Source organism: Rhea pennata, chromosome 2 (assembly GCF_028389875.1).
Source record: "Rhea pennata isolate bPtePen1 chromosome 2, bPtePen1.pri, whole genome shotgun sequence".
In the NCBI taxonomy this organism is placed as follows: domain Eukaryota; kingdom Metazoa; phylum Chordata; class Aves; order Rheiformes; family Rheidae; genus Rhea; species Rhea pennata.
In genome coordinates, this window is record NC_084664.1 from 120,470,727 (window position 1) to 120,492,532 (window position 21,806).

The following is a 21,806-nucleotide window of genomic DNA, read 5'->3' on the forward strand; positions in this document are numbered from 1 at the left end:
AACGTACGGAATTCAGAGAGCCAAAGGATAAAGGCAGGTGTCCCATTCAACTCCCTACAGGCATGCCTTGGGGAAAATGCCTCTGTCACTTTCCAAAGCTCATGAAGCTCACACTGGAAGCACCTCTTGGGCAGAGATAGAGAGGGTGTCCTCCTTTTCCTCCTCCCTCCCTGCATGTCCCTCACGGGGTCATCCTATCTTGTTCTGACTACATCAATTTCTTAAGTGCCTGGGTAGCAGTTTCCATCCTGAATTTAGGTAGACCCTAAAGCACACAGTAGGATGTAGATCTTCTTGGTGGCATTCTTGGAAGTTTATCTATCAAAATCTCCTGACAAAGAAGGACTTCTTTGTAAGGCAATAGCTGGGAAGATATCTTCTGACAGAGTCAGTGAGGAACAGACTTCCATGGTCCAGCAGCTCAAATCTAATTCCAGTACTTGGTTTCAGATTATTCCAGGATCCTTCCGTGGGTAGCTTCTAGATGAACAGAGGACACTTCTGACATGAAAAATACAGCCCTATGCTGCATGTGAACTCCAGTTGGTGCAAAGTGGAAAGATTATCAAGAGGCTGAAAATCTTTCACTGAACAAAACAGGAAAAGCTGGCACTTTCTAGCACTTCCCATGTATTGGACAATTTTGGTATTTTATATGCACTTAATATGCCATACTCCAAAACAAACAGAAAACCTAGCCAAAGGGAGATCAGTAGGGAGGGAGGTAGAGTCTGACTGGTGGTGATGACTTTGGTGCCCGTGCACCATTATATCTTCATGCTGTTCATTATGTAATGCTGTTTCAAGGAAAAGTAGTCCTCAAGTTTTGGTCCAAACTTGTTTTACAGTGTGAGTTTTGCAACCACGTATGCAATGCTGCATCAAAAAATCTCTTCTGTGAGACATACTTAGCTTTTTAATGGTTTTGCAGCCTGAGTAGGTTGCCTAGCCTTTGTTTCTTCCATTTTACTCAACTATGGGGAGGCAGCAGGAGATCCATGTTTCAGTTAAGGGGTTCGTGGTCACCCATGGTTCTAGAGGCAATGGAATTTTCTATACAACATCGAGACCCTTGAGTGCTATTTTCTATGGGTATATTCTCTGTTTGCCATCTCCAAGTGCTAAGAGACAAGCTTTCTTGGTTTATATAACAGTAAACATTTTTTTTCTATCACCAGAATTAGAACATTTCTGTGTATCTTGTCTCCTAACTCACTCCCCTACAACTGTATTCCCAAAACTCTCTTCCTAAGAACATACAAACCCAGGAAGTTGCCGTGTCTTCTGCTTGCCAAACTAAGAGTAATTGTGAGCTCTGAATAAAGCCTAGAGGCTCTTCTCCAAGAGGAGGAGAGGTTTACATGTCAGGGAGATGGAGGGGAAAGCAGTCATAACTTGTGCCTCAGCATTTGGGGGTAGAGAAAGCTGTCTATACGGCTCCTGAATGCCCAATGGAAGCAAATGCTTAAGGCTTTGAGCTGCCACTATATATGCCAGTAAGAGTTGGTGATGATTTTTTGCCAAGGTTCACATGCTGCATTATGAACACTGTTGGATAATGAAGGTCAAACTCTTTCAAGTAAAACAGGGAAACTGAAGTTTAGGTAGAGCAAGGATGAGTGCAAAAAGGATGCCACAAGGGTTTGAAATTGGTGTTTTACTCAGGAGTACTCCACATAGGGATGCACTGAAAGCACCTTAAATGATCTTAGCAGAAATATGAAAACGCTACAGCATAGGGATCCCTTTCTAGGGTGTTCGTCAGAAGCACTTAAAGAAAGTGTAAATGCTGCCATTGTGTCTACAAGACTCTGGGCCCACGGAAGAAGATGTGACACTTCCACAACCTTCTAAAACCACTCCTAATTTAGAAGTCCAGGTAGCCAATAATGGACCATAATTCCCAAAGAGTCCCCTACTGCAGCCACCATTAATCTCCTTAAATGTCACAGTAACTCAGTCTTACCTATCAGGTCCTTTGGCTGGCTTGCTCATAGCCATGCCCTAATCTTAACTATACACAGAAAAAGGCATTAAATTGCATCATCTGGGTCAGACGTGATAAGAGACAACACTGGGTGTGACACATATTCAGAATGTCACAGCTTCTCATGACACATATAAAAACACATTAATAAAACAGGGGGCAACATAGAACTCTGCCTGTGAAATGGCCTGTGAATTACAAGTAAGTTATTTTTCCTTCAAAAAGTGTATGGCTCAGAATTCAAACAAATAAGCAAGGGATAAGAAATAGAGATGTATGGGATATTTTTTCAATGTTTCTAGAGATGAAAAGGTTAAAAGTTGAGGACTCAGGAAGTTTTTACCATGCATTTCCTATACTTCATAGTAGCTGCATCTGCTATTGCTGCTGTTCCTTCACATTTATATCGCTTTTTTATAAGAATCTTCCTTAAAAGACACTTGAATCTTTCAGGCAAGACAGAGATCCTGCAGAATGTTTCCCAAATCACAACAGTTTATTAAAGATTGATTTATTAGATCCTAATAATTGTAGTGTGAGGGGTAGAGAGCCTGTAAAATCACATCAAGCTTTGGTCCTTCACTCCCCTTTTTAAAAATGCTTGATGCAATTGCTGGATATTGTTTAAGAATAACTTCCAAATATCATGTAAAAAAAAAAAAAAAAAAAAAAAAAAAAAGCTGCTATTGATCACTATTTTTTTTTCCTTTTAGTCTTAGAGTTTACATCATTATTTGATCTATTTTTATAGACTAGAACAATTTATAGCTCTTCGCACATTTCCACTGCAGGTCACTTATTCTAATTCTTGATAGCTCTGAGATCCCATATTGTTACCTGTACTCAAGGAGAGAACATAAAAACTCTGAAAGAGTGCTGCAAACCCCTTTAAGATGTTTAAGATGAAACAAAACCCACAGTATTTGGTCAGTATTCCTATTATGAAAAACATTTGATAGATCTTCAGGTAATATTTAAGTGTACTTTATGTACAAAAAAACTCAGCATGTACCAAGAGCTTTGATTTGCCAAGTGATCTTTATTGGATAAATTGCAATTATTGCATTATATCTTGACTGTAATTCTGTTTTATTTTTAACCACACCCCCTTCTACATCAGTCATGTATCACACACTCACTACAAATATTTGTAATCACAGTCTTCAAAGGTAGATAGTGTTTGGAGTTATTTCAGGGGGATTCCAGACATCAGCAAAATAAAAGTCAGAAATAAGTCAAAGCTTCAAAACAGTGATGCTCTGCTTTCAGTTGAGCTTCAAATCTGCAAACTAATATTTGGCTTTGAAAGTAGTTATATAAATGAGCCATGCTGAAATCAGAGCTAAACATGCATGTTTGCAGGATTAAGCCCACAAAGTCCATGTTGACAATAACTGATCTCTGTTTCAAATACGTTTTGCAGTGAAACCTTAAGAACAGATTTCCTTTTCAAGATAGTTTGCTACCATAAAATAAACACAGCTTTCTGCTATTAAAGAGCATGCTTCACAACAATTTTTAAATGCATGATTGGCCTAAACAGCAAGTCAGTTAACAGTTGTTAAGACTGGAAAGGTACAGCTGGCAAAAGAAAAAGCCCCAAAGTTCACAGAAGTCATCACATTTACGTTTATTCTGACATTTAGAGAAAATAGTCAGCTTTCTGTAATGTATGAAAGACAGAATATCCTTAGCTAAATTATGCATTTATTCAGAGAAGGCATTTTACCAAAAAAAAAGAAAAAGAAAAAAAAAACCCTTTTGGTTGGAAAAAAAAAAATTAATGTGTCTTTCAGTAAGTTTAGTAATATATATAAATTCTTCATCAAAAAGTTCTTAATGGAACACATACATTTATTAATGTACATTCTATATGATATGATCATGTATACCTATAGAAAATGTGAAAGCAAAGAGAAAGTAATCATTCATGTCTTGCAATACATTTGCAAGATTTAAGACTTGGAACTTATTCCAAGTGGAAGACTCTGATGCTACAAAGGTGCAGATATCTAATTTTCATGCCCCTGGCAGTGGTTCCACTAAGGTGCTGACACTTCTCAGGGTGATCTTACACCTCTGTTCAAAAACAGGAGCAAGACTGAAGTGGAGACTGGGATTTCACTCACTGTGAGCAAGGTCAAGGGTCCAACTGGTCGCAGGATCAGGGCCTAACAAAGACAGATACAACCACATGCCTAGAAAAATGAGGTGAAAAAAAGCCAATCTTCTCAGGAGTTACCCTTAAAAAAACCCAAACAAACAAACAAAAAGAGCAAGAGTAAAGGAGCAATATTTCAGGGTCATTTTGTCATAGCTATTAATCACCAACCACATTTTCAGAAGGTGAGTAATAAACAATGAAGAAAAGAAGAAAGGAAGAAAGGAAAGAAGAGCGAAAAAGAAAAAAGAAATGAGAAAATGGAAAACAAAACACAAAATGGAAAAGATAGAGGAAAAAAATGAAAAAGGATCCACCACGAAAGACATAACCAGATACGAATGCTAAAAACAATTGTTATGATTTTGAATAAAAAGATCGTTAAAACAAGAAAACATGAAACAAAGGAATTCTCAACACCCCCAGCTGCAATCATATTCTATTAAAAAAAATCTAAAACCTTTCTCTATTGAGTAGGAAAGGCAAGTGAAAACACATTACCAAAACACCTCCTCAAATCCTTCTTTCTTCTGCTGCCCACTAAAATAGAAGCAGGATCTTCATAATCTGTCCCTGTGGTAACACTGTTTTCTACTGCATCTGACAACCTCATTCAAGGCATAGATGTAGACAACACCTTGCTCGAATACTTTCACACAGTTAACAGGACAACTCCACAAAAGCTTTTCATTACAAACAGTTTGACATGGCCAGCTGAGACAACTGCTTGTGACCGACAGGCAAGACCAGAAAGCCAATAAACTGAGTCCTGAAACGGTTCTTGGGTCCCTAAGACACTCACCCACCTCTCCCCAGCACAGTCCTGCCCCAGCGCCTGGGAGAATGCCCAACCCAATCAGCCTCCTCACAATATCGCTGCAAAAAGGATCCTTAATATCCTAGCAATCACTTCACCACTATGAAATCCTTTACATAACAGAGCGGACTAGCAGAAAGTGTTTTAGTGCTGCTCCTCTTCATTTAAAAATCAGTGTTCAAGCCTCTAAGGGTTCTGCAGCCAGTTCCCCTCCTGATGAGCTGAGCTAGCATCTCCCTACCTGCAATCAAATAAATATTTAGTAATTCAACAGGAAGCAGAAAAGTTTTCACAGGACAGTGACAGCCCAGAATATTCCTGAGGTTTAAGATCCGGCAGGAGTTTGAATATGTAGATTCAAATCCTTGCAGGCAGACAGCCACGGGATTTGAAGCCATTTCTTGCCCCTTGCACGGCTATGTTAGTAGGATGGACACCTAGGGGGGTACCAACCCTCCTGACAATATCAAACAGGGACAGTGAAAGTCTGATCTAGACGCAGGCTCCACGATCAATGGAGTATGAATTACGTTCCAACTAGGAACGTAAGAAGATGGAAGTGCCCCTTGGTGGCCATGAGTTAGGAGCCTAATTCCTGCTGTAACTGCCTTCAGCCACAAGTTCTTCTCACCATTTGGTAATGATGAGTTTAGGAAATTTATCCTTCCTGGTCCTTTCTTATCAAAATACCATTATTTGGCACTCTTCTCTTGATCTGTGATTCTTAGAATCTTTATTGGCTTCTTCCTGTCCTGCAAAGACAGGAAGATACAGTAACTGCTGCTTTCTATTGAAGAAATAAGGTTTTCTACAGCGTGATAAAAAAGTAATATCCTGTGAGCTTTCCATGTGCTTCCTTAATTCTTATCTTAATACTTTTCCAGGAACATGTTCTTTTCTTTCACAGTTTTTTCTGGGAAAGCTGCTTCTGAATCTCTTCAAAAAGAAATATATACTTTGTTACATTCTATTGAATGTGAGAGTTGACATAATCCTGCATTTAAAAATCCTGCTCCAAAGTCAGGACAAATGATCTGTGCAGAAAAAGTCAACAAAATGTGTGTTCTGGTGCAACAACAAATCTGGGTTCCTTGTATTTTGCTTGAATACAATGGAAGACTAAATCTGCCCAAACCTGAGCATCCATGGTTTTGGTGCACAGCATGGTTTTGGTGCACAGTAAATTTAACTCTGAATCTTCCTTAAGTTGGGAATCTTTCTCTGGGGTAAGGAAGGGGAGATATACAAAATATAAGAGATATCTCTTCCTCTCCTCCCTATCACCCATAGTCGGAAGAGAACAATTTAAGTACCAGACACATTTACTCTTAAAAATAAGAACATTAATAACAGTGGCCACAATTTCCTGAATTCCATCTGTCTGTGACAATGCACTACCCATATATTAGGCTAAAATAAAATCAAAACTTTCTATCTTTTTAAGGAATACTACCAAATAATATAATCACTCACTAATTGTAGCGTAAGTCTGCAAACCGGATAGTGTCAAATCTAAAGTCATGAGAAAAGATCGTCTCAAGCTGACGAGCAACACCTGCAAAAAGACAGCAGTATTCCCAGACGTACTTAATCTTTTGAAGACTGAATTTTAACATGGAAGAATGTGCTTTGTAATTCAAGTAGGTACTCAGAAATACTGATATTCCAATAGATTTTAACATATATCGATAAAATAGCTGCTGTTCCAAGACATAAATGTTACCAGGTTAAAAGACAGATAGATCTACTTTAAATTTAAACTATTTTGTTAAAGAAACTAGACTTATCTTCAGAAAATGTACTGAACAGAATCATGGAATATGATCATCCATGAACAGATAAAACTACTGATGTCTTTCAGTTGTTAGCTATGCAGTTTGAAGTATCTTCTTTTACAGTTTCAAAAACTATTTTTGAAAACAAGGCAAAAGAGAAAACTATATACATTTGCAAAAAGGCCTAGTAGCAATTACATCTTTCTGAAAGTCACTCAAATTTTTGCTTAGTCAAATTATTTATGTAGAAAAGATATTATATCTCAAATTAAATCAGACAACTCTATAAATTGTCAGGGTATTAAGAAGAAGCAGAACATCTGATGGTTGAGAAATTCTACAGAAATAGTTCAATCTTAATCTCTCTCTGAAGTTTTTAACCGTCAAGTCATAGCTTAGTTCTAACCAGAAGGGCTTTGCCACCCTGTTTACAGTCTGGTCAGGTTTGTAGGCATCAAATGCATTTCTAAAAATGGACAAACCAATATCAATTTATATCAATCCTTCAAGACTCCTTTTGTGAGTTCTTGATTAAAATGGGCCATTAAGATAATGTAGATAATCAATCTTTAATTCCTTGTTTCAGTATTTCAACTGGGTGGTGTCTGACCGTTCTTAAAAAAATAGGCAGTTATGTTTGCTGAACAAACTCTTCTGAAGACTTGTTAAATATTTTTGTAAATAATCTCCTTTTTGGAAAAATCATTATTATATATTATCATTTTATATCCTGAAACAAAATGTATATGATGATTCAAAATACAAAAAAGTACATAAAAGCTACAGTAAAAGCTTGAGCATTTAAGCATCCACCACACATAACTACATCAAATAATATCTATATCATAAATCTATATAATAAATGTGTGCCACAGTCACATAATAGAGTTATCATGGATTGATTTGGATTACATACATGAATAGGGACAAAGCACAGATCACACCATCTGTTTGTCATTTGGACTAAAGAAAACGTTTCATATATGTGTTTCTGCATACATGAAACGCTTTCAACACACAAGCTTTTTATTTTGTTAACAAACAGCAGGACAAGACTTTGCCACTACCAAAGATGAGTGCAAAACTCCTGTTACACTCTGGCATCGTCTTCAGAGTCGTAAGCAATCACCCGTTACTACTTCAAGCTCCTAAGCCATCTACTTCCATGATTTACATGGAGATTTTCTTAAAATTGAAACAATCATGAGTCTTTCTGGCATTTTAGTTAAAAATTTATTATAAGCGGCTGAAGAAGTATGCCTGTAGATTTTGCAAACTGACAATTTACAAGTCATAATATAGTTCATTTTGTGAGCGCAATAGTATTACCGTAAGAAATCAGAATCTACTTTCATAGAAGGAAGGTTATCTTCTGGATACCTTTTTGAAAGGCTGGAGCTTAATAGTGCAGATTTTTCAAAACTTCAGTGTTGAAAGTGCAACACAAAAATAGTTAGTCATAAATTTGCATGCATTACACCTACAAATACTATTTCCCCAAAGAAAGAAGAGTCTTGCAGTATTTGTGGCCTGTACACATCAGCAGCTTCAAATGTGCATGCAGAGATGTTTTCAGACAATATTTGAGGGAGGAAGGAGAGAAGACAAAATAAATGAAAATAAAAAATGACAACTTAGGAAGCATTGAAGAACTAGATCGTGTTATTAGTAAGGCAAAATCCCTGTTCACATTGAATATCCGAGCTACTTATCAATCACAGTCTGACACGCACAGCAAGAGAACCAGCAAGACAGGGACTGTTTGCCCTTTGAATGGAGATTTGTTGATAGCGACCAGTGTCCCTTGCCCAAAAAGGACTTTAGTGACATGAATTATTACTAAACCCAACTTGCTTGAACCCAAAGGGTTCGAAAATATCTTCTCTCTTGAACCTTGTTAGAATACTTTTAAGCAAGAGTTACGTTTTCTTTTTCCAAAGAAAAACTAATGAGAAAAGCACATGCGAAACAGCAGACTGCAGTCCAGAGGCAAGTCTGCTGAAAGTAAAAAGAGTTCAGTAACTTTCAAGATGTTTGCACGTGAATGAAAAGAAAGAATGAGAGGATGCCACCCTGCACGGTTCCCAACCTGCTACTTGAGACTCATGCCCCAGCACTGACCCCTACTCTCTCTTAGAAAAGCACCCTTGTCAGAAAGGGGTAGTATGGACAGAAACAGCTTTCTGTGATTGTGAAGAGTAGTAAAACTGATGTAGATTTCAAAATTCAAAAAGTATGGGCTTTGGGGGGAAAAGGAGGTGGGAAGCAGATGCTACAAAGATATTTCATACTCTATTTTATTTGTTTACTTGTTGTTCTACGTCTTTTCACATGCAGTGAAGCACATTTTGTGCATTCTAAATGTAACTAGAAAAATCAAACCAGGAAAAAAAGACCCTCACTAGAAGCAAAATCTAGTTAAGACATGGCTTTCCGTGTCTTTTAAAACTTGAGCGTCTTCACATTACACTACAGCACCTTCCTGAGGCATCCACCTATACAGTGTACTGTTTATTAATCCTTCCAGCTTTCTTAAGACGGGCCAGGTGTTAAAAAAAAAAAAATGTCCGACGGCAGTCTTCACCCACCCCGCACTTCTGACCTGCTGTCAGGCAGCCTGGGTATCTATCCCCCGCTCTGGGATAAAGCCGTCCTCGCAGTTCCACCTCCCGTGGAGGAAAAGGAGCCGTGCGGGGACAACTGAGCTAGCGACAGGGGACTGCGGAGTACCGCAGAGAGCGAGAGGCTCTTTGCTCCAAAGGAGAGATTCCAGTGTGTGCGTGTGTGTGTGTGTGTGTCTGTGTCTGTGTGTTTTAAGGATTTCCTCCCTGAGGATGAGCGGCTCTTTCCACGCGCACTGCCAAGGTCCATCCTTCCCTCCCCGGGCGCGCACGGCACTGGGCGTGTAGCCGGGGCCCTATGTAACCCCCGCCGGCGCGGCCGCGCCACAGCCGCTCCGCGCCGCCCGCGGCAGCCCCGACGGCGCCCGCCGCTGCCCGCCCGCCGCCCCGGCCGGGCGCCCTCCGCGGCTGCGGGGCGCTTGCCGACCTCCTCGACGGCGGCCAAGGGATGTGTCCTCCGCCGGCGCCCGCGCCCGCCTCGCCGCGCTGAGGCCGGGGAGCACCGCGGCTGCGGCGGAGCAGAAAGTGAAAGTACCTCCCGCCGGCGGAAGCCCCATGGGAAAAGCAAAGCCCTGCAGAGCCAGATTCGGGTCTGACAGCGCCGCGCCCCCCCTCGGCACGCGGCCGGCGGGCAGTCGCTGAGCACAGCCCGGCTCCGCCGCCCGGCCCGGCCTCCGCGGCTCCCCTCGCGCCCCGCGCGGCGCCCCGCATGCTCCAGGCACCATGGGCGAGACCGCGCCGCCACCATGACCGCGGAGCCGCCGGCGCAGCTCCCCGCAACCTCCCCCGCGGACCATGTTCCATGGTAAGGAGCGCGCAGCACCGCGGGCGGCAGCGGGCAGCGCCGCGCAGGGCGCCCCGCTCCACCTGCGCCCGGGCTGGGCTTTGCTGCACCGCTCCGCTCCGCGCCGCTCCGCGCCGCGCTGGGTCCTCACCGGCTCCGCTCGCTCCGCGCTCCCAGCCGCGTCGCCTCCGCTCCAGCAGTGCGCGGCGCTTGCCGCTGCCCTTATATCCCCGCGGCGACGGCCGGGGAAATTCCCAGTTTTGCTTTTCTTTTTTCTCTTTCCCCCTAGAATGAAACTAAAAGCGCCCAGTTCCCATCCCGGCCGCTGCCGGGAAACTGGGCCGGGAGTGGCGCAGGGAGCGGGGCGGGGGAGCCGGGGGAGGCAGAGCTGCGCGCCGCTCCGCGGCACCTGCCGCCCGCCGCAGCGCCGCTGCCGGGGCGCTCTGCTGGCCGCGGTGCCTGGAGGAGCGTCCCCGCGGAGTCGGTGAGGGAGGGGGAGAAACCCCCCTCCCACCCCCCGGGAGAGAAGAGGAGGAAAACCCCGTGCAGGCTCGCACGGGCTGCGAGCGGCGCGCCGGGGGGCGCCCGGCGGAGCGCGCCGGAGCGCGGCGCCCTGCGACGTGCGGGTCCCGGCGCGGGGACGGCGGTCTGCCGGGCGCGCCGCGGCGGCCGGAGCCGGCAGCGCGCACGTGGGAGCCGCGTGCGGTCCGGCGCCGGCCCAGGCGCGGGCCCGCCGGGAGCGCCACTGCGGCTGGGCGCGCTGAGGGCGCTTCTCTTCTCTTCTTCTTCTTTTTTCTTTCTTTTTTTTTTTATTTCTTTCAGAGGGGCTTTTTTGGATTTGGAAATACTGGAATACTAACTGCTTCTGGCTTTCGTCAGAGAACTTGTTGGGGCTTTCCAGATACAGCTTAGGAGTTTTGGGGAATTTTACTGAAAGGGCGCAGTATTCCCAGTAATACAAGCTCGCTTCCATCAGAAGCGCTGGGCGTATGGAGCACAATCAGTTCTGCTTCTTTTGGAGTTGCTTAACTTTAAGAGAAATTCTTTCCTTTCTCAGTGGTACAAAGGTCCTGGCATTTTTTATGATACCACTCTACTGGGTTCCAGAGGACTGCTTTAGATGTATCTAAACGGGTTTCTTTGTAGTGATTCTGCCATTGGTGGAGGGACCTGCTGACTGTGCAGCATCACTTTCAGAATTATTTGCTCTTATTCTGCAATTTCTTTTTTTATTTACAGATAAACTAAAAATAAAGAAATAGAAGTGACGACTTTTTCTTGTGCAATTATCATGTTATCTCCACATGTGACTGAAAGAAAAGTTTTAAAAGAGATGAAATCTGTTACATTGATTTAGAGGATTGATGCACTTAGAATAGAGGATAGAGACATTTAGAGGATTGATATTTGTGTCCTTTGAAGTATATTTTAGAGGTAACATATCTAATTTAAATTGTTTGAAACAAGTATTACAGTTCCTTTTTTATACTGGAATCAAGAGGTATAAAAGTATACTGTCAGGAGTTCTTAAGTAGTTCTTGCATTTTTCTGTAAACTTTTTTTTTTTAAGTATTAAATCCCCTACAAACTGAATTTTGGAATTCAGCCTATATAGGGGAAACTTTCAGTCTTGTTTTTAGGACAGAGGTTTATATCACAGCATATTCACAAATAATTTATAAGGAAAAAGAGATTTGGTAGTCAGGAAAAATGGTATGCGTTCTTCTTTGAAGAGGCAGCATTCTGCAGAAGTCAGCTGTGATGGACTGTGCAGGACAGGGTTTCAACGAAAGCCACACCAGCGCCCAGCATGACTGTGGTTATTGCATCACGGAGGTTTGGTCACTCAGTACAGATCATGAACAAGTTCACTGTTTTCTTTTTCGAAGATGTGCAGTCAGAATGTGTTTTTTAAGAGCGGATTTAGGAATAGATATTATACTTTTGTCTCTAGTATTCTGCAGTTCAAGTTTTCATGCTGAAGCTGGGGTTCACCAGTGAGGCCCAAGAGCATCTCTGAGTGTCAGACTGGCTGTGCTCAGTGGATAAGCTCCCATCATTGCTGAAGAGGAAGGAAAGTAGCAGTAGGATTAGGACATCCCTCCTGCCTTTCCTGTGAGCTGTGCTGTCTCACAGTTGCACTACATTGGCACTACTCTTCTTACTGCTCAATGCAGAAGAAAGTAAAGGGCAGCTGTGAGGGTACAGAGTACCTGAGAGAGATAGAATCAGTGTTTCTCGTATTATCGCAGTAATCTGCTGTGATCTTTGCTCATCCAACAACCTAAATTTCTAGCCTTGTTTCTGTTATCTTGTGTTTCAATATCATCCTACTCCAGTCTCATAGCTGTAGGCCTGTCTTCACTTACTACCTGTGTAATCCCTGTATCATCCATTCCCTCAATTTCCCTCATTTCCAGTATGAGGCCAGTCACCTGTACCCTCCAGTTACCCTAGTGGTTCTTTCAGGCTCTTGTGATATACTAGTCCTTTCTCTCTTTGCCCTTCCTCACAGAACTCCAGAGCAGTAAGACTTGCTCCCAAAGATCGCAAAATACTTGCAAAGGAGGTTATACTGCTGCTTCGTCTCAGGCTACACCCACTAGCAGGGATCTGAACATTTGGGCAGCCTGAAAATGTGTTTCAACACACTTTGACATAAAGACATGTTCATGGGCATTTGCAGAATTTAATGTAAGCAAAATTATGGTGGGATTCAACTCCACGTTGAGGCACTTGAGTTTATGCATCTCCGTCTGTGCTAGGTGTTTATGGTCCTGCTACGGTCAACGGAGAGACCTAGTCAACGCTTTCAGTAAAGCCTGGAGAGGTCTTCAGCCCAGCTTGTAGACACCAAGCGGCTGGTCAACCTAGTGGTTGTAGGCTCTCTTGAACTGCATTGGCTACATCACCCTTGAGTATGAGAGATTTTAGACACCTAGCATCCATATGGTATCTTAATCTGGAGCAAAATCTTTCTCTTAAGGTGCAAGTCATTTGGTAGGATTATACAAAGATCCCCTTTAAACTCTTTTAATAGATTACGGTGTATGTTTGTTAATAGAACATACACTCTATGGCATTGAAAATGTACTTAACTGGCTTTTTGTAATCCAGCCTTTTTTAGATCTATCTTCCGGGTTCTGCCGCTGTTCCTTGTTCTGTCATCAGTGAATTCATCTAATTGTACAATGGGAAATAAAACAACTGAAATCCGTGTGAAGTATGAAAATATATTAAGCCACGACATCAATGAGCTGGTAGGTAATATAGCTCTTGGGCTTCCTTAAATGTTAATTATTTTAAATGAAAGCAAATAATTAAAATTAACTCTAATGTTAACCTATGATAACAGTCAGCTTTAAAATTACACAGAATACAGAGAGGTGTCATTATCTGAGGGTACAACAATCACTTTTCTAATGTTATTCTGAAATCTGTTTGTGCATATCACTTACTTGCATATACAAATATTGTGATATAGGTATTTGTGCCTATGCAGCAAGTAGTTAGACATATAGACATCTGGGCCTAAATTGTCCAATATATTACATTAGGAAGTACTCAAGAAGTTCTGAAGCAAAATCATTTAAGTTACCCTGAGCATTTATGTGTTTTTCCAATCAACAGAAGAAACCATTACAAAACCTATAATTTGATCTGCTAAGAGTCTTGGTAAGTTTTATATTGTCTGTTGAATACAAATGAACAGAGGTACAAAATTCTAACCACTCATTTTAAAAATGATTTCTACCTTTTATTCCATATAGTGATCCCGTTCAGTTGACCATTTTAAAGATGAAAATCTGCAATCGAAATTTTAGATTAATTTGGGGATTTCTGGGTACTGAAACATTTCTTATGGAGAGTGACTGAAATCCTTCGTTTTCCTAGCCTTTAAGATTTTTGTTGAGCAGATAATGGTATTATTTTAATAGTCCTAAATTTTGATAAACCTCTCATCATAATCACATAGAATTATAAAGGCATCTTTTTTAACATTAACCAATAAATTAGTGCTTACATTAATTGACATGAATCTCATCTATATAATAACAAAATAGTTTCTTTGTGTTTTACATATTAGTGTATTTTGTTTAACTGAGAGTCAAGCTTTCTAGATGGCAGTAGAAAAAAACTTCACTTAGTTGCAAATAGTAGCCTGTCCTCCATTATGGCTTTATCAGTGAGATCATTTTCGCTTTGCAAAAACTATCATTGTAATTTAACAGTCTCTGCCCCAAATCTACCTTTTGACTCTTTATCAGGAATTATTAACAATTAAAATGTCAAGAATACTTTCATGGGAGAACAATATTTTTCAAGGTTGGATTACCAGAAGCATTTGTATGAAAATGGGAGTTTCTCTGACAGTGTGTCAGTATATTAGAATTCACCATTCTGTTGCAGTCTTAAATCAAGATCTACCTGCATGAAATACCAGTGACATACGATGCTTTTCCAAAAATGAAGTCGCTGGGAGTGAATGAGCTTTTATATTTCTTCACACTTATGATCTACCACTATCCTTCTGAGTTTTATGCCAGTGGTTTCCAACCTTTCTCTGCCAATATATACATCAGCCCTCCCATGGAAAAATTATATTTACAGTCAGGAAATGATCATGTAATCTTCAAAAACATTCTGTTCATGTCTTGTTTGTGGAGATCATGAAGAAAGAAATGCTGCTTATCTAAGGGGAAAAATGACATTATCCTGAACTAGACACAAAGGCAGGGAAAATAATCTTGGCTATTTTAAAACAGATAAATGGTCCCTGTAGTTTGTCATCTTATTCCTAATAAAGACAAGCATTTTCTGGATTTAAAAAAAAAAAATCCCTCTTGGTGGGCATTTATGAAATAATTGACCTATAAAACAAAGGAATATGACAGGATTAACTAAACTTGCCTCTGGGAACCACATCTTATGATCTTCCTCTGGTGAAAAGCCATGAGGCAAATCACAGACCTTCTGGAGCTGGGAGGTCAGGGAAGCCTGGGAATAGTTCCCATATATATCCTACATATACATATATACATATATATATATCACTGCTGGAGGTGGCGGTGTCTCCCGAGGCATCACGGCAGCCCAGGACATGCTGAAGGCTTTTGATGGGATGATGCAGTCTCTCCTTCTTCCAGATTCATTTTAAAAGTCCATGTCTTTTTATTGTAACAAATATTATTACTGATAGTGTTCTTTAGGAGACTGCATGAGAATTAAAACTATTAGCTGTTTAATAATAAAAAAAAAAAAGCTTGAGAATCAATGTTTATGAAAGGTAATAGGAATGTATTGGTCTCTGAAGTTTTTTTCTTTTCATAGAATAGGCATGCACAAGCAACTATAAGTAAGTCTTTATTTTTCTGCCTGTATTTTATCCAGCTTGAGATTAATCTATCCTTTATGTAGAGTCAGTGCATAGCCTTGTCATTAGTTTACCAACAAATATTATTGATGGTGCTGTTTGGGTGATAGCACTAAAAACTTCCCTGCAATTGCATAGCCAAAGTTAGTAACTGTCAGTCCTTAATAGTCAACCTGATGTTTGGAGGCAGTGATCTGTGAAGTCAGTGAGCACAGGTGGTTAGAAAGTGAAGGCAAAGATACCTAAACTAAGTTTTAGAATACTTGCTTCAACTAAAAATTCAGCTAAATCTTGCTGCAGCTAAAATTTCAGTCCTTTGTGATACAAGCATAGATGTGTATTGTCTCCCCCCGCAACCTTTTTTTGTCATTGGACATTTAACTCCCTAAACTCTTGTTGATTCTGAAAACAATTCCTGTTTTAACAAATTCTGTCCAGCTTGGGTGAGCTTTTAAAATACAAAGTTAAACAAAAACATGCAGAAAAACCCTAAGGATGGCATTGACTAATGCGATCATATACAAGCTTACATGAGGAAAGCTAATACAGCTCTGTTGACACGAGCTCTCTGGAGGATTTTTAACCCTTCTGGTAGTAGTAGGCTATGTGAATGCAGGTTGAAGAAGAAAGGAAGGATTTTTATTGAGTTGGGTTCAGTTGTAATCTGGATGACAAGAATGAATGTAGAAAAATGAAAAGCAAAGAATAAACCAGTGATAAAAGATTAGAGTCAAGCAAGAGGAGAAAGGGTTATGGCTTAGGATATCTAGAGTTACATCTTTTGCTAATGCTTGTGCAAAGTGAATGCTAAAATCTCTTCAGATGCCCGGAGCATTTATTTATTCAGGAGAATAAACAGTCCATGTAAGACTTAAACTTTACTGTATTTTTTTGAATGATAGAAGACCAAATAATTCAATGTAGTTCAATGGAATGTGAAGGTTAAAATTAATACCTTTACAAATTGTAGTTAGATTGGGCTTTTCTTTACCTGCTTGCCAAAAAACAGCTCAGAATTGTACACTTGCTGCAGCTGAGGAGATCCTAAAGAACAATTCAGTGTTCAGGTCACCAGCTGTTAGCGAGAATTCAGGCTCACTCGATTAAAAGTACTCACTTGATTAAATATGTATTATTTATTATAGGTAAATATGTCTGCAGTGTATCGTGATAGGTGTTGCAGGAATAAAAAGCATGAAAATGCCAGAGTATTCTTCTGCAATGATACTCAGGTAAAATTTAATTTCTCAGTATTTAAGTTAGACAGTATGAGCCCAAGTGTGCATGTGCTTTTTTTTTGTACAGCCCAATTCTTTAATAACAGATTGTAATAGTGATAAATGTTGCATTGTAATAGTCAAATCACAGTGTTCAGGATTGCTTTTTACTCTTTTGCATCTAGAATCACACAGTTCAGGCCACTAAATTGTATTTTTTTCAATTGAAATATTAATTTATTTGAAATATTAATTAATTCTGTATCCAATAAATCTTTTTTCTACTATATTCTTTAGTATTTTAATCCGAAATAGTACAGAAAACTTATCTTCATTTTGCCCATGAAAATACATACAAATTTTTCCCCGTTTTTCTACAGAAATTCATATTGGCTAAGCTTTTCACTTCAGGTTTGAAATCTTTAGAAGTAATAGTTTGAGGTAGATCTTAAATGACAGAAAGCACAGCTCTCAGCTATAGCTCCCGATTTTACCATGACTTAACAAACGGACTGACTCCAAAAGTGATTCAGTGCTTTCCTGACTGCATCAGCTGATTTCATAAAAGGTATGAGTTTTCCCCTTAAGATATTGTTATTTCTACTACAAATTGGTACTTTGAGTATTTTAAAGAGATGGCAATTAGGTCAAGTTGCTAAGGTAGTTTATTGGAAAATATTGGCACAATGACAGCAAAAGAAATTAATGGTCACTGATGGAGCATTTTAAGACAAACCAACATTACATAGAATTTATGACACAGACTTTTTCAGGACATATTTTTCTTTGCAGGAAATAGAGTCACTACAGAGTATGGCGTGCAACATGCTCAAGTTCTTTAATAAGCAAAAAATCAGCAAAGACTTTAGATGGAAAGCCACATTAGTCTCATGTAGGACGTTACAGGTTCTACAGTGCAAATGTGAAAGAAATAAAAAAGAAAAGGTGAGTGGTAATGGTGGTCTACAGATTATTGGAAGTACATGGCTTATTCCTTAGAGCTCTTCAGCGCAGATGGAGTATGATCTCTATCTAAGGTACATCTAACTTGCACGTTATGTGCATGACAAGTTCTGCTCTCTAGCATATCTCTTGCAATAGACACTAAGCCCAGTGCAAAGACTAATTAAGCCAATGATCTGGAAGCCTGTAGTCCAGAGGTCTGCATTGGTTGAGCACTGAAACATCTCAATTAATTCTCCAGTAAAGACAAAGAACACGCTTATGCAAAGAAGGCCTTTAACTTCTCTAGTGTTTAAAGTCATAGTTCTTACTCTACATTGGGGTTCTACCCTAGATTAATGTATAAAATGCCCTATATGCTTAAATTGGATTGTTTCAATAAATAATTAGTGGAAGTTGCTACCCTTTCTACAGTCCCTTTGGCTGATCCTTGATTTTTATCTTAATCGGAGTATCTCAAACTCAACAACAATACTTAGATATGAAAATAGTTGAGTTTTGAATCATTGCAGAGTCATTTCTTTGGAACATCTCTCAGCTCTGGTGCAGTGACCTACAGACAACCATAGCAAAGGGAAAGTATTCTTTAAATACTTTATATGTACTTCAGTACAATTATGTACTGAACTCAAAAATATTGACCAACATTGAAAAGCCTTCCATAGGCACCAAAGGATATAATTCTTCATGGTTGGCTTTACATTGTTTGAGTAAAGGTTGCATTTAATTTACTCTTTTTCTCCTTGAAATGACTTGCATAACCTAGGACCAGATCCTCAAAATAGTGCCAGTTCTATATTTTCCTTAGGCATCTGTAGTGAAATTTAACTTTTGCTTAAGTATAAAAGACATTCCATTTAGGTCATGAAAGTCAAAGTCACCCTTGAAACTCCTGCCTGTCCCTGTGGGTGCCTGGATTAATTTAAGGAACAATTATGTTAAAATCACTCAGTAAAAATCATAAACCGCAACTGGAACAGGGACAAGAACGATGGTCTTTTGGTCTCTGGGAGAATCCTGAATGCTTGGCTGCAGTCTCATCTTCTAGGCACAGTAGTTTTGTTCCATGAATCTCAAAACACCACACATACAACTGTGTTGTTTAAAGATCAGCTCACCATTTAATTGGCTTTATTTTTCCAGTTCTTCACATAATTGAGGATAAAATTTAAACCACTGATACAGGATGTACATGTTCTCAGTTGCACACCCTGATTTCCAAAGTCCTTATTTCCTGTAAGCTAAAGCTGCATTCTCCCAGTTTAGGGTAAAATAATACAGTAACCTTAGTGAGAACTGATGCAGGTTACATATTGTCACTGTAGATAGCCCAGCATTCTGGGTAATTCTGGCAACATTACCGATGCAAGGTCATTAGTTTGTTTCACAATATGTGTATATAAAAAGAATAGGTACTTCACAATTAACAATATAAACTATTCTTTTGCAGGTTTGCACACAGGTAAACACACATAATAAAGAAGATACAGGAACAGGTGAACACTCGAAAAAGAAATGCAACCAAGAATTTTGTGAACTGAAAGAAAATATATCTAGCCTTCGATCCTGCTGGAATAAATTTGAAAAAATAATTTCCAGGTGAATCCTGCTCTTTTCTTTTGAAGTGACATTACTTGCAAAATGCAATTTTTGCATTTTATATGCATTCCTTAAGTAACTCTGTTTGCTTACGTAAGCAATTGATGCCAGAATTCTGATGGAAAGCTACTGTACCTTGTTCCTGGAGGCAGAATAAATATAAATGGCTAGAAGAAGCTGCTGAAGTCCAAGAAGTGGAAGTAAAAAACACTGAGTGAAATGACTGTATAGAAGGCCGGGTTTCACTTCATGCTCTGGAAACTATTTCAAATTTTCTTATCTTTTGAGTAACTTTATAGTACCTTAATATGAAAACATACTTAGGTGTCTACTGCAATTAAAAAATATATATATCTTAGAAACTGCAGACCAGGAAAACAGTATGAAAAAGGTAGCTGGTTTCTTTATATCTATATAGAACATATCAAGGACCAAAAGGAACGATTTACGAAATAAGCAGCAGAAGAATAAGCATCTGTTCTGCTGATGGAATAATGTTTTAAGCATAGCTAGGGTTGCATTTAATGGGTCTGCAAACTGATTTAGGTTTGAAAAAACAGGGAAAAAAGTTACTTTTAAAAAAACTTAGGAAGGAGTACTGGCTTTTGAAAGATGTAGCACTCTTCTACTAGCTGAAGTAGAAGCAAGACAGTGAGGCTTATGGAAGAAGGGAAAGAGGATGCCTGAATGTAAGTTTGTTCAGCTGACTAGAAAGAGCACTAGCTTTGTGCATTTAGGTATCCTCTAGCTGAAGGAGTAGCTAGAATTGCTTCCTTCAGATTGTGATTTCTTGTACACAGTTATTTTATATAACGTTTGATATGTTAGACATGACAGAGTTTGTGAATATTTTCAGAGAATAATATATTGGCATTTAACTAATAAAATGTTCATATTTAATTTTGGATAAATAGAAGTATTTTTATAGTTGTTTGTAACTTTTGCAGTTTCTTACTTTGATATTATAACTCCATTGGTAATAAAATGTTTGTCTTCTATGGAATTGGATTGTATTTTTGGGCATCAATTTTCAAAACACCCTTTCAGCTTTTTGCACAGCTAATTGTTAAAAGCAGAGTTGGTAATATAGCCTCCAGCTGCCTGGCACTTCCAAGCATAAAAGATGAATTTTGTGATTTACTTACAACTTGGCCAAACAATTTAGGTTGATATTTCCGTATCAGGTGTCTGCCTTGAACAAAATGTTTTGAGAAATCTTCAGTTCATGGCTCTCTGTTGGGGAAACACATTGTTTTATCTGTGCTAAAAGAAATTTTCTGTGGAACTACTGTCAGAAAACGGTATTCAGACCAAAGACCTTCTAGTAATGATGGGATGCACTTCAAAGAACTGTGTGGAGCTCCTCTGACTGGAATAGCATCTGCTATACTAAATCCATTTAACCCAGTGTACCCTCCTCCTGATGCTGAGGAAAGAGGTCAAAAGCAAGACAGAGTGATGCTTTCCTGGAATACCCTCCCCCTCACTATCTATTCATGGTGAAAAGACCTGTTGGGCTAGGAGCAGTGTCTTTGTAAAACTGTGATTGAGACCTTCACATTTTCTCTTTATCTCCTGATGTAAGAAGTCATTGCAATTTTAACTCCAAACAGTGACGGGGGCGACGAGGGGAAGAAAAGAAAAAAGAAAAGGAGACAGATTTCCCAGTATCACTGTGCAGGAAAGAAACTACGATGACTCTTGCACTGGCTTCTCTAGAAGTCCTTTCTACTGAAAGAAGTCTCACATTGCTGCAGGCTAAATTTGTCCTTGACACTGAAGAACAATTGCTTTTTTGGGAAACTTAGGAACACTTGAAAGGCAAGATCTATTTCCTATTGAGCATTATTACTTGGTAAGAAAAGGTCAGCAAGGATGAACAGAAAAACACAAAGGTGCAATATTAGCTGCTATAAAACTGAAATCACAAAGTCAATTTAGATGACTTACACAGCAGCTCACAACTGAAATCTAAGGTAAATCCGGCAGTTTTTGGCCTATCCTGCACAAAAGCCAAGCTAAGATCCAGAGCTGAAATTTAAATTCAGAGATTACTGAATCGTGTTTTTTTAATGCTTCCTTAATAAATATCCTGTCTGCCTGATTCTTACTGCCAGGATTCCTGAATTCCCACTTAGGTACAAAGGCTAAACACTGAACACAGTGACTTTTGCTTTCATTTCTTTCCTTCCATTTGAGAACCGTGTATAGCCTTCCTGAAAGTACGAACATGACAAAAATAATCTTCTTTGCAGGAAATGGGCTAAGGAATGAGAACCTTGCAGGGAACCACTCCTACTTCCCTTCCACAAAGTCTAGATTAAGGAGTGAAAAAAGCAGCATCTCTGGGTCGAGCAAATTTCTTTTAAAATTAGGATAGTACAAAGAAGGACCATGAGTAGGTCAAACCTGGGGTTTAGAAATGCATTAAACTTACAGGAAAGTGGCAAGGGAAGACAAGAAGGGTACTTAATATAGTAACAAGAATTTTAGCACTGCTGTTGCAAG

At 39.7% G+C, this 21,806-nt stretch overlaps 1 protein-coding gene and 1 long non-coding RNA gene across 2 annotated transcripts in view; one reads left to right on the plus strand and one right to left on the minus strand.

The window, feature by feature from the left end:
* LOC134136368 (uncharacterized) overlaps positions 1-10,446 on the minus strand; it is an 89,904-nt gene extending 79,458 nt beyond the window's left edge. The window contains exon 1 of the long non-coding RNA XR_009957488.1: positions 10,297-10,446. This is a non-coding gene — a long non-coding RNA (uncharacterized LOC134136368). The remainder of the gene's footprint in view (positions 1-10,296) is intronic.
* On the plus strand, positions 9,930-20,164 carry IL7 (interleukin 7). The gene is made up of 5 exons (XM_062568171.1): positions 9,930-10,166; positions 13,263-13,405; positions 16,665-16,751; positions 17,529-17,681; positions 19,150-20,164. The coding sequence occupies exons 1-5, from the start codon at positions 10,157-10,159 to the stop codon at positions 19,300-19,302; spliced, it is 546 nt and encodes a 181-aa protein (XP_062424155.1). The 5' UTR covers positions 9,930-10,156; the 3' UTR covers positions 19,303-20,164.
* The last annotated feature ends 1,642 nt before the right edge of the window (positions 20,165-21,806 follow it).

What these genes read in the sequence shown, in the direction of transcription:
- IL7 (XM_062568171.1), top strand. An exon ending in TCTTCTGCAATGATACTCAG is followed by an intron (nt 16,752 to 17,528) that starts GTAAAATTTAAT and finishes TTTTCTTTGCAG; the next exon opens with GAAATAGAGTCACTACAGAG. An exon ending in AAAGAAATAAAAAAGAAAAG is followed by an intron (nt 17,682 to 19,149) that starts GTGAGTGGTAAT and finishes ATTCTTTTGCAG; the next exon opens with GTTTGCACACAGGTAAACAC.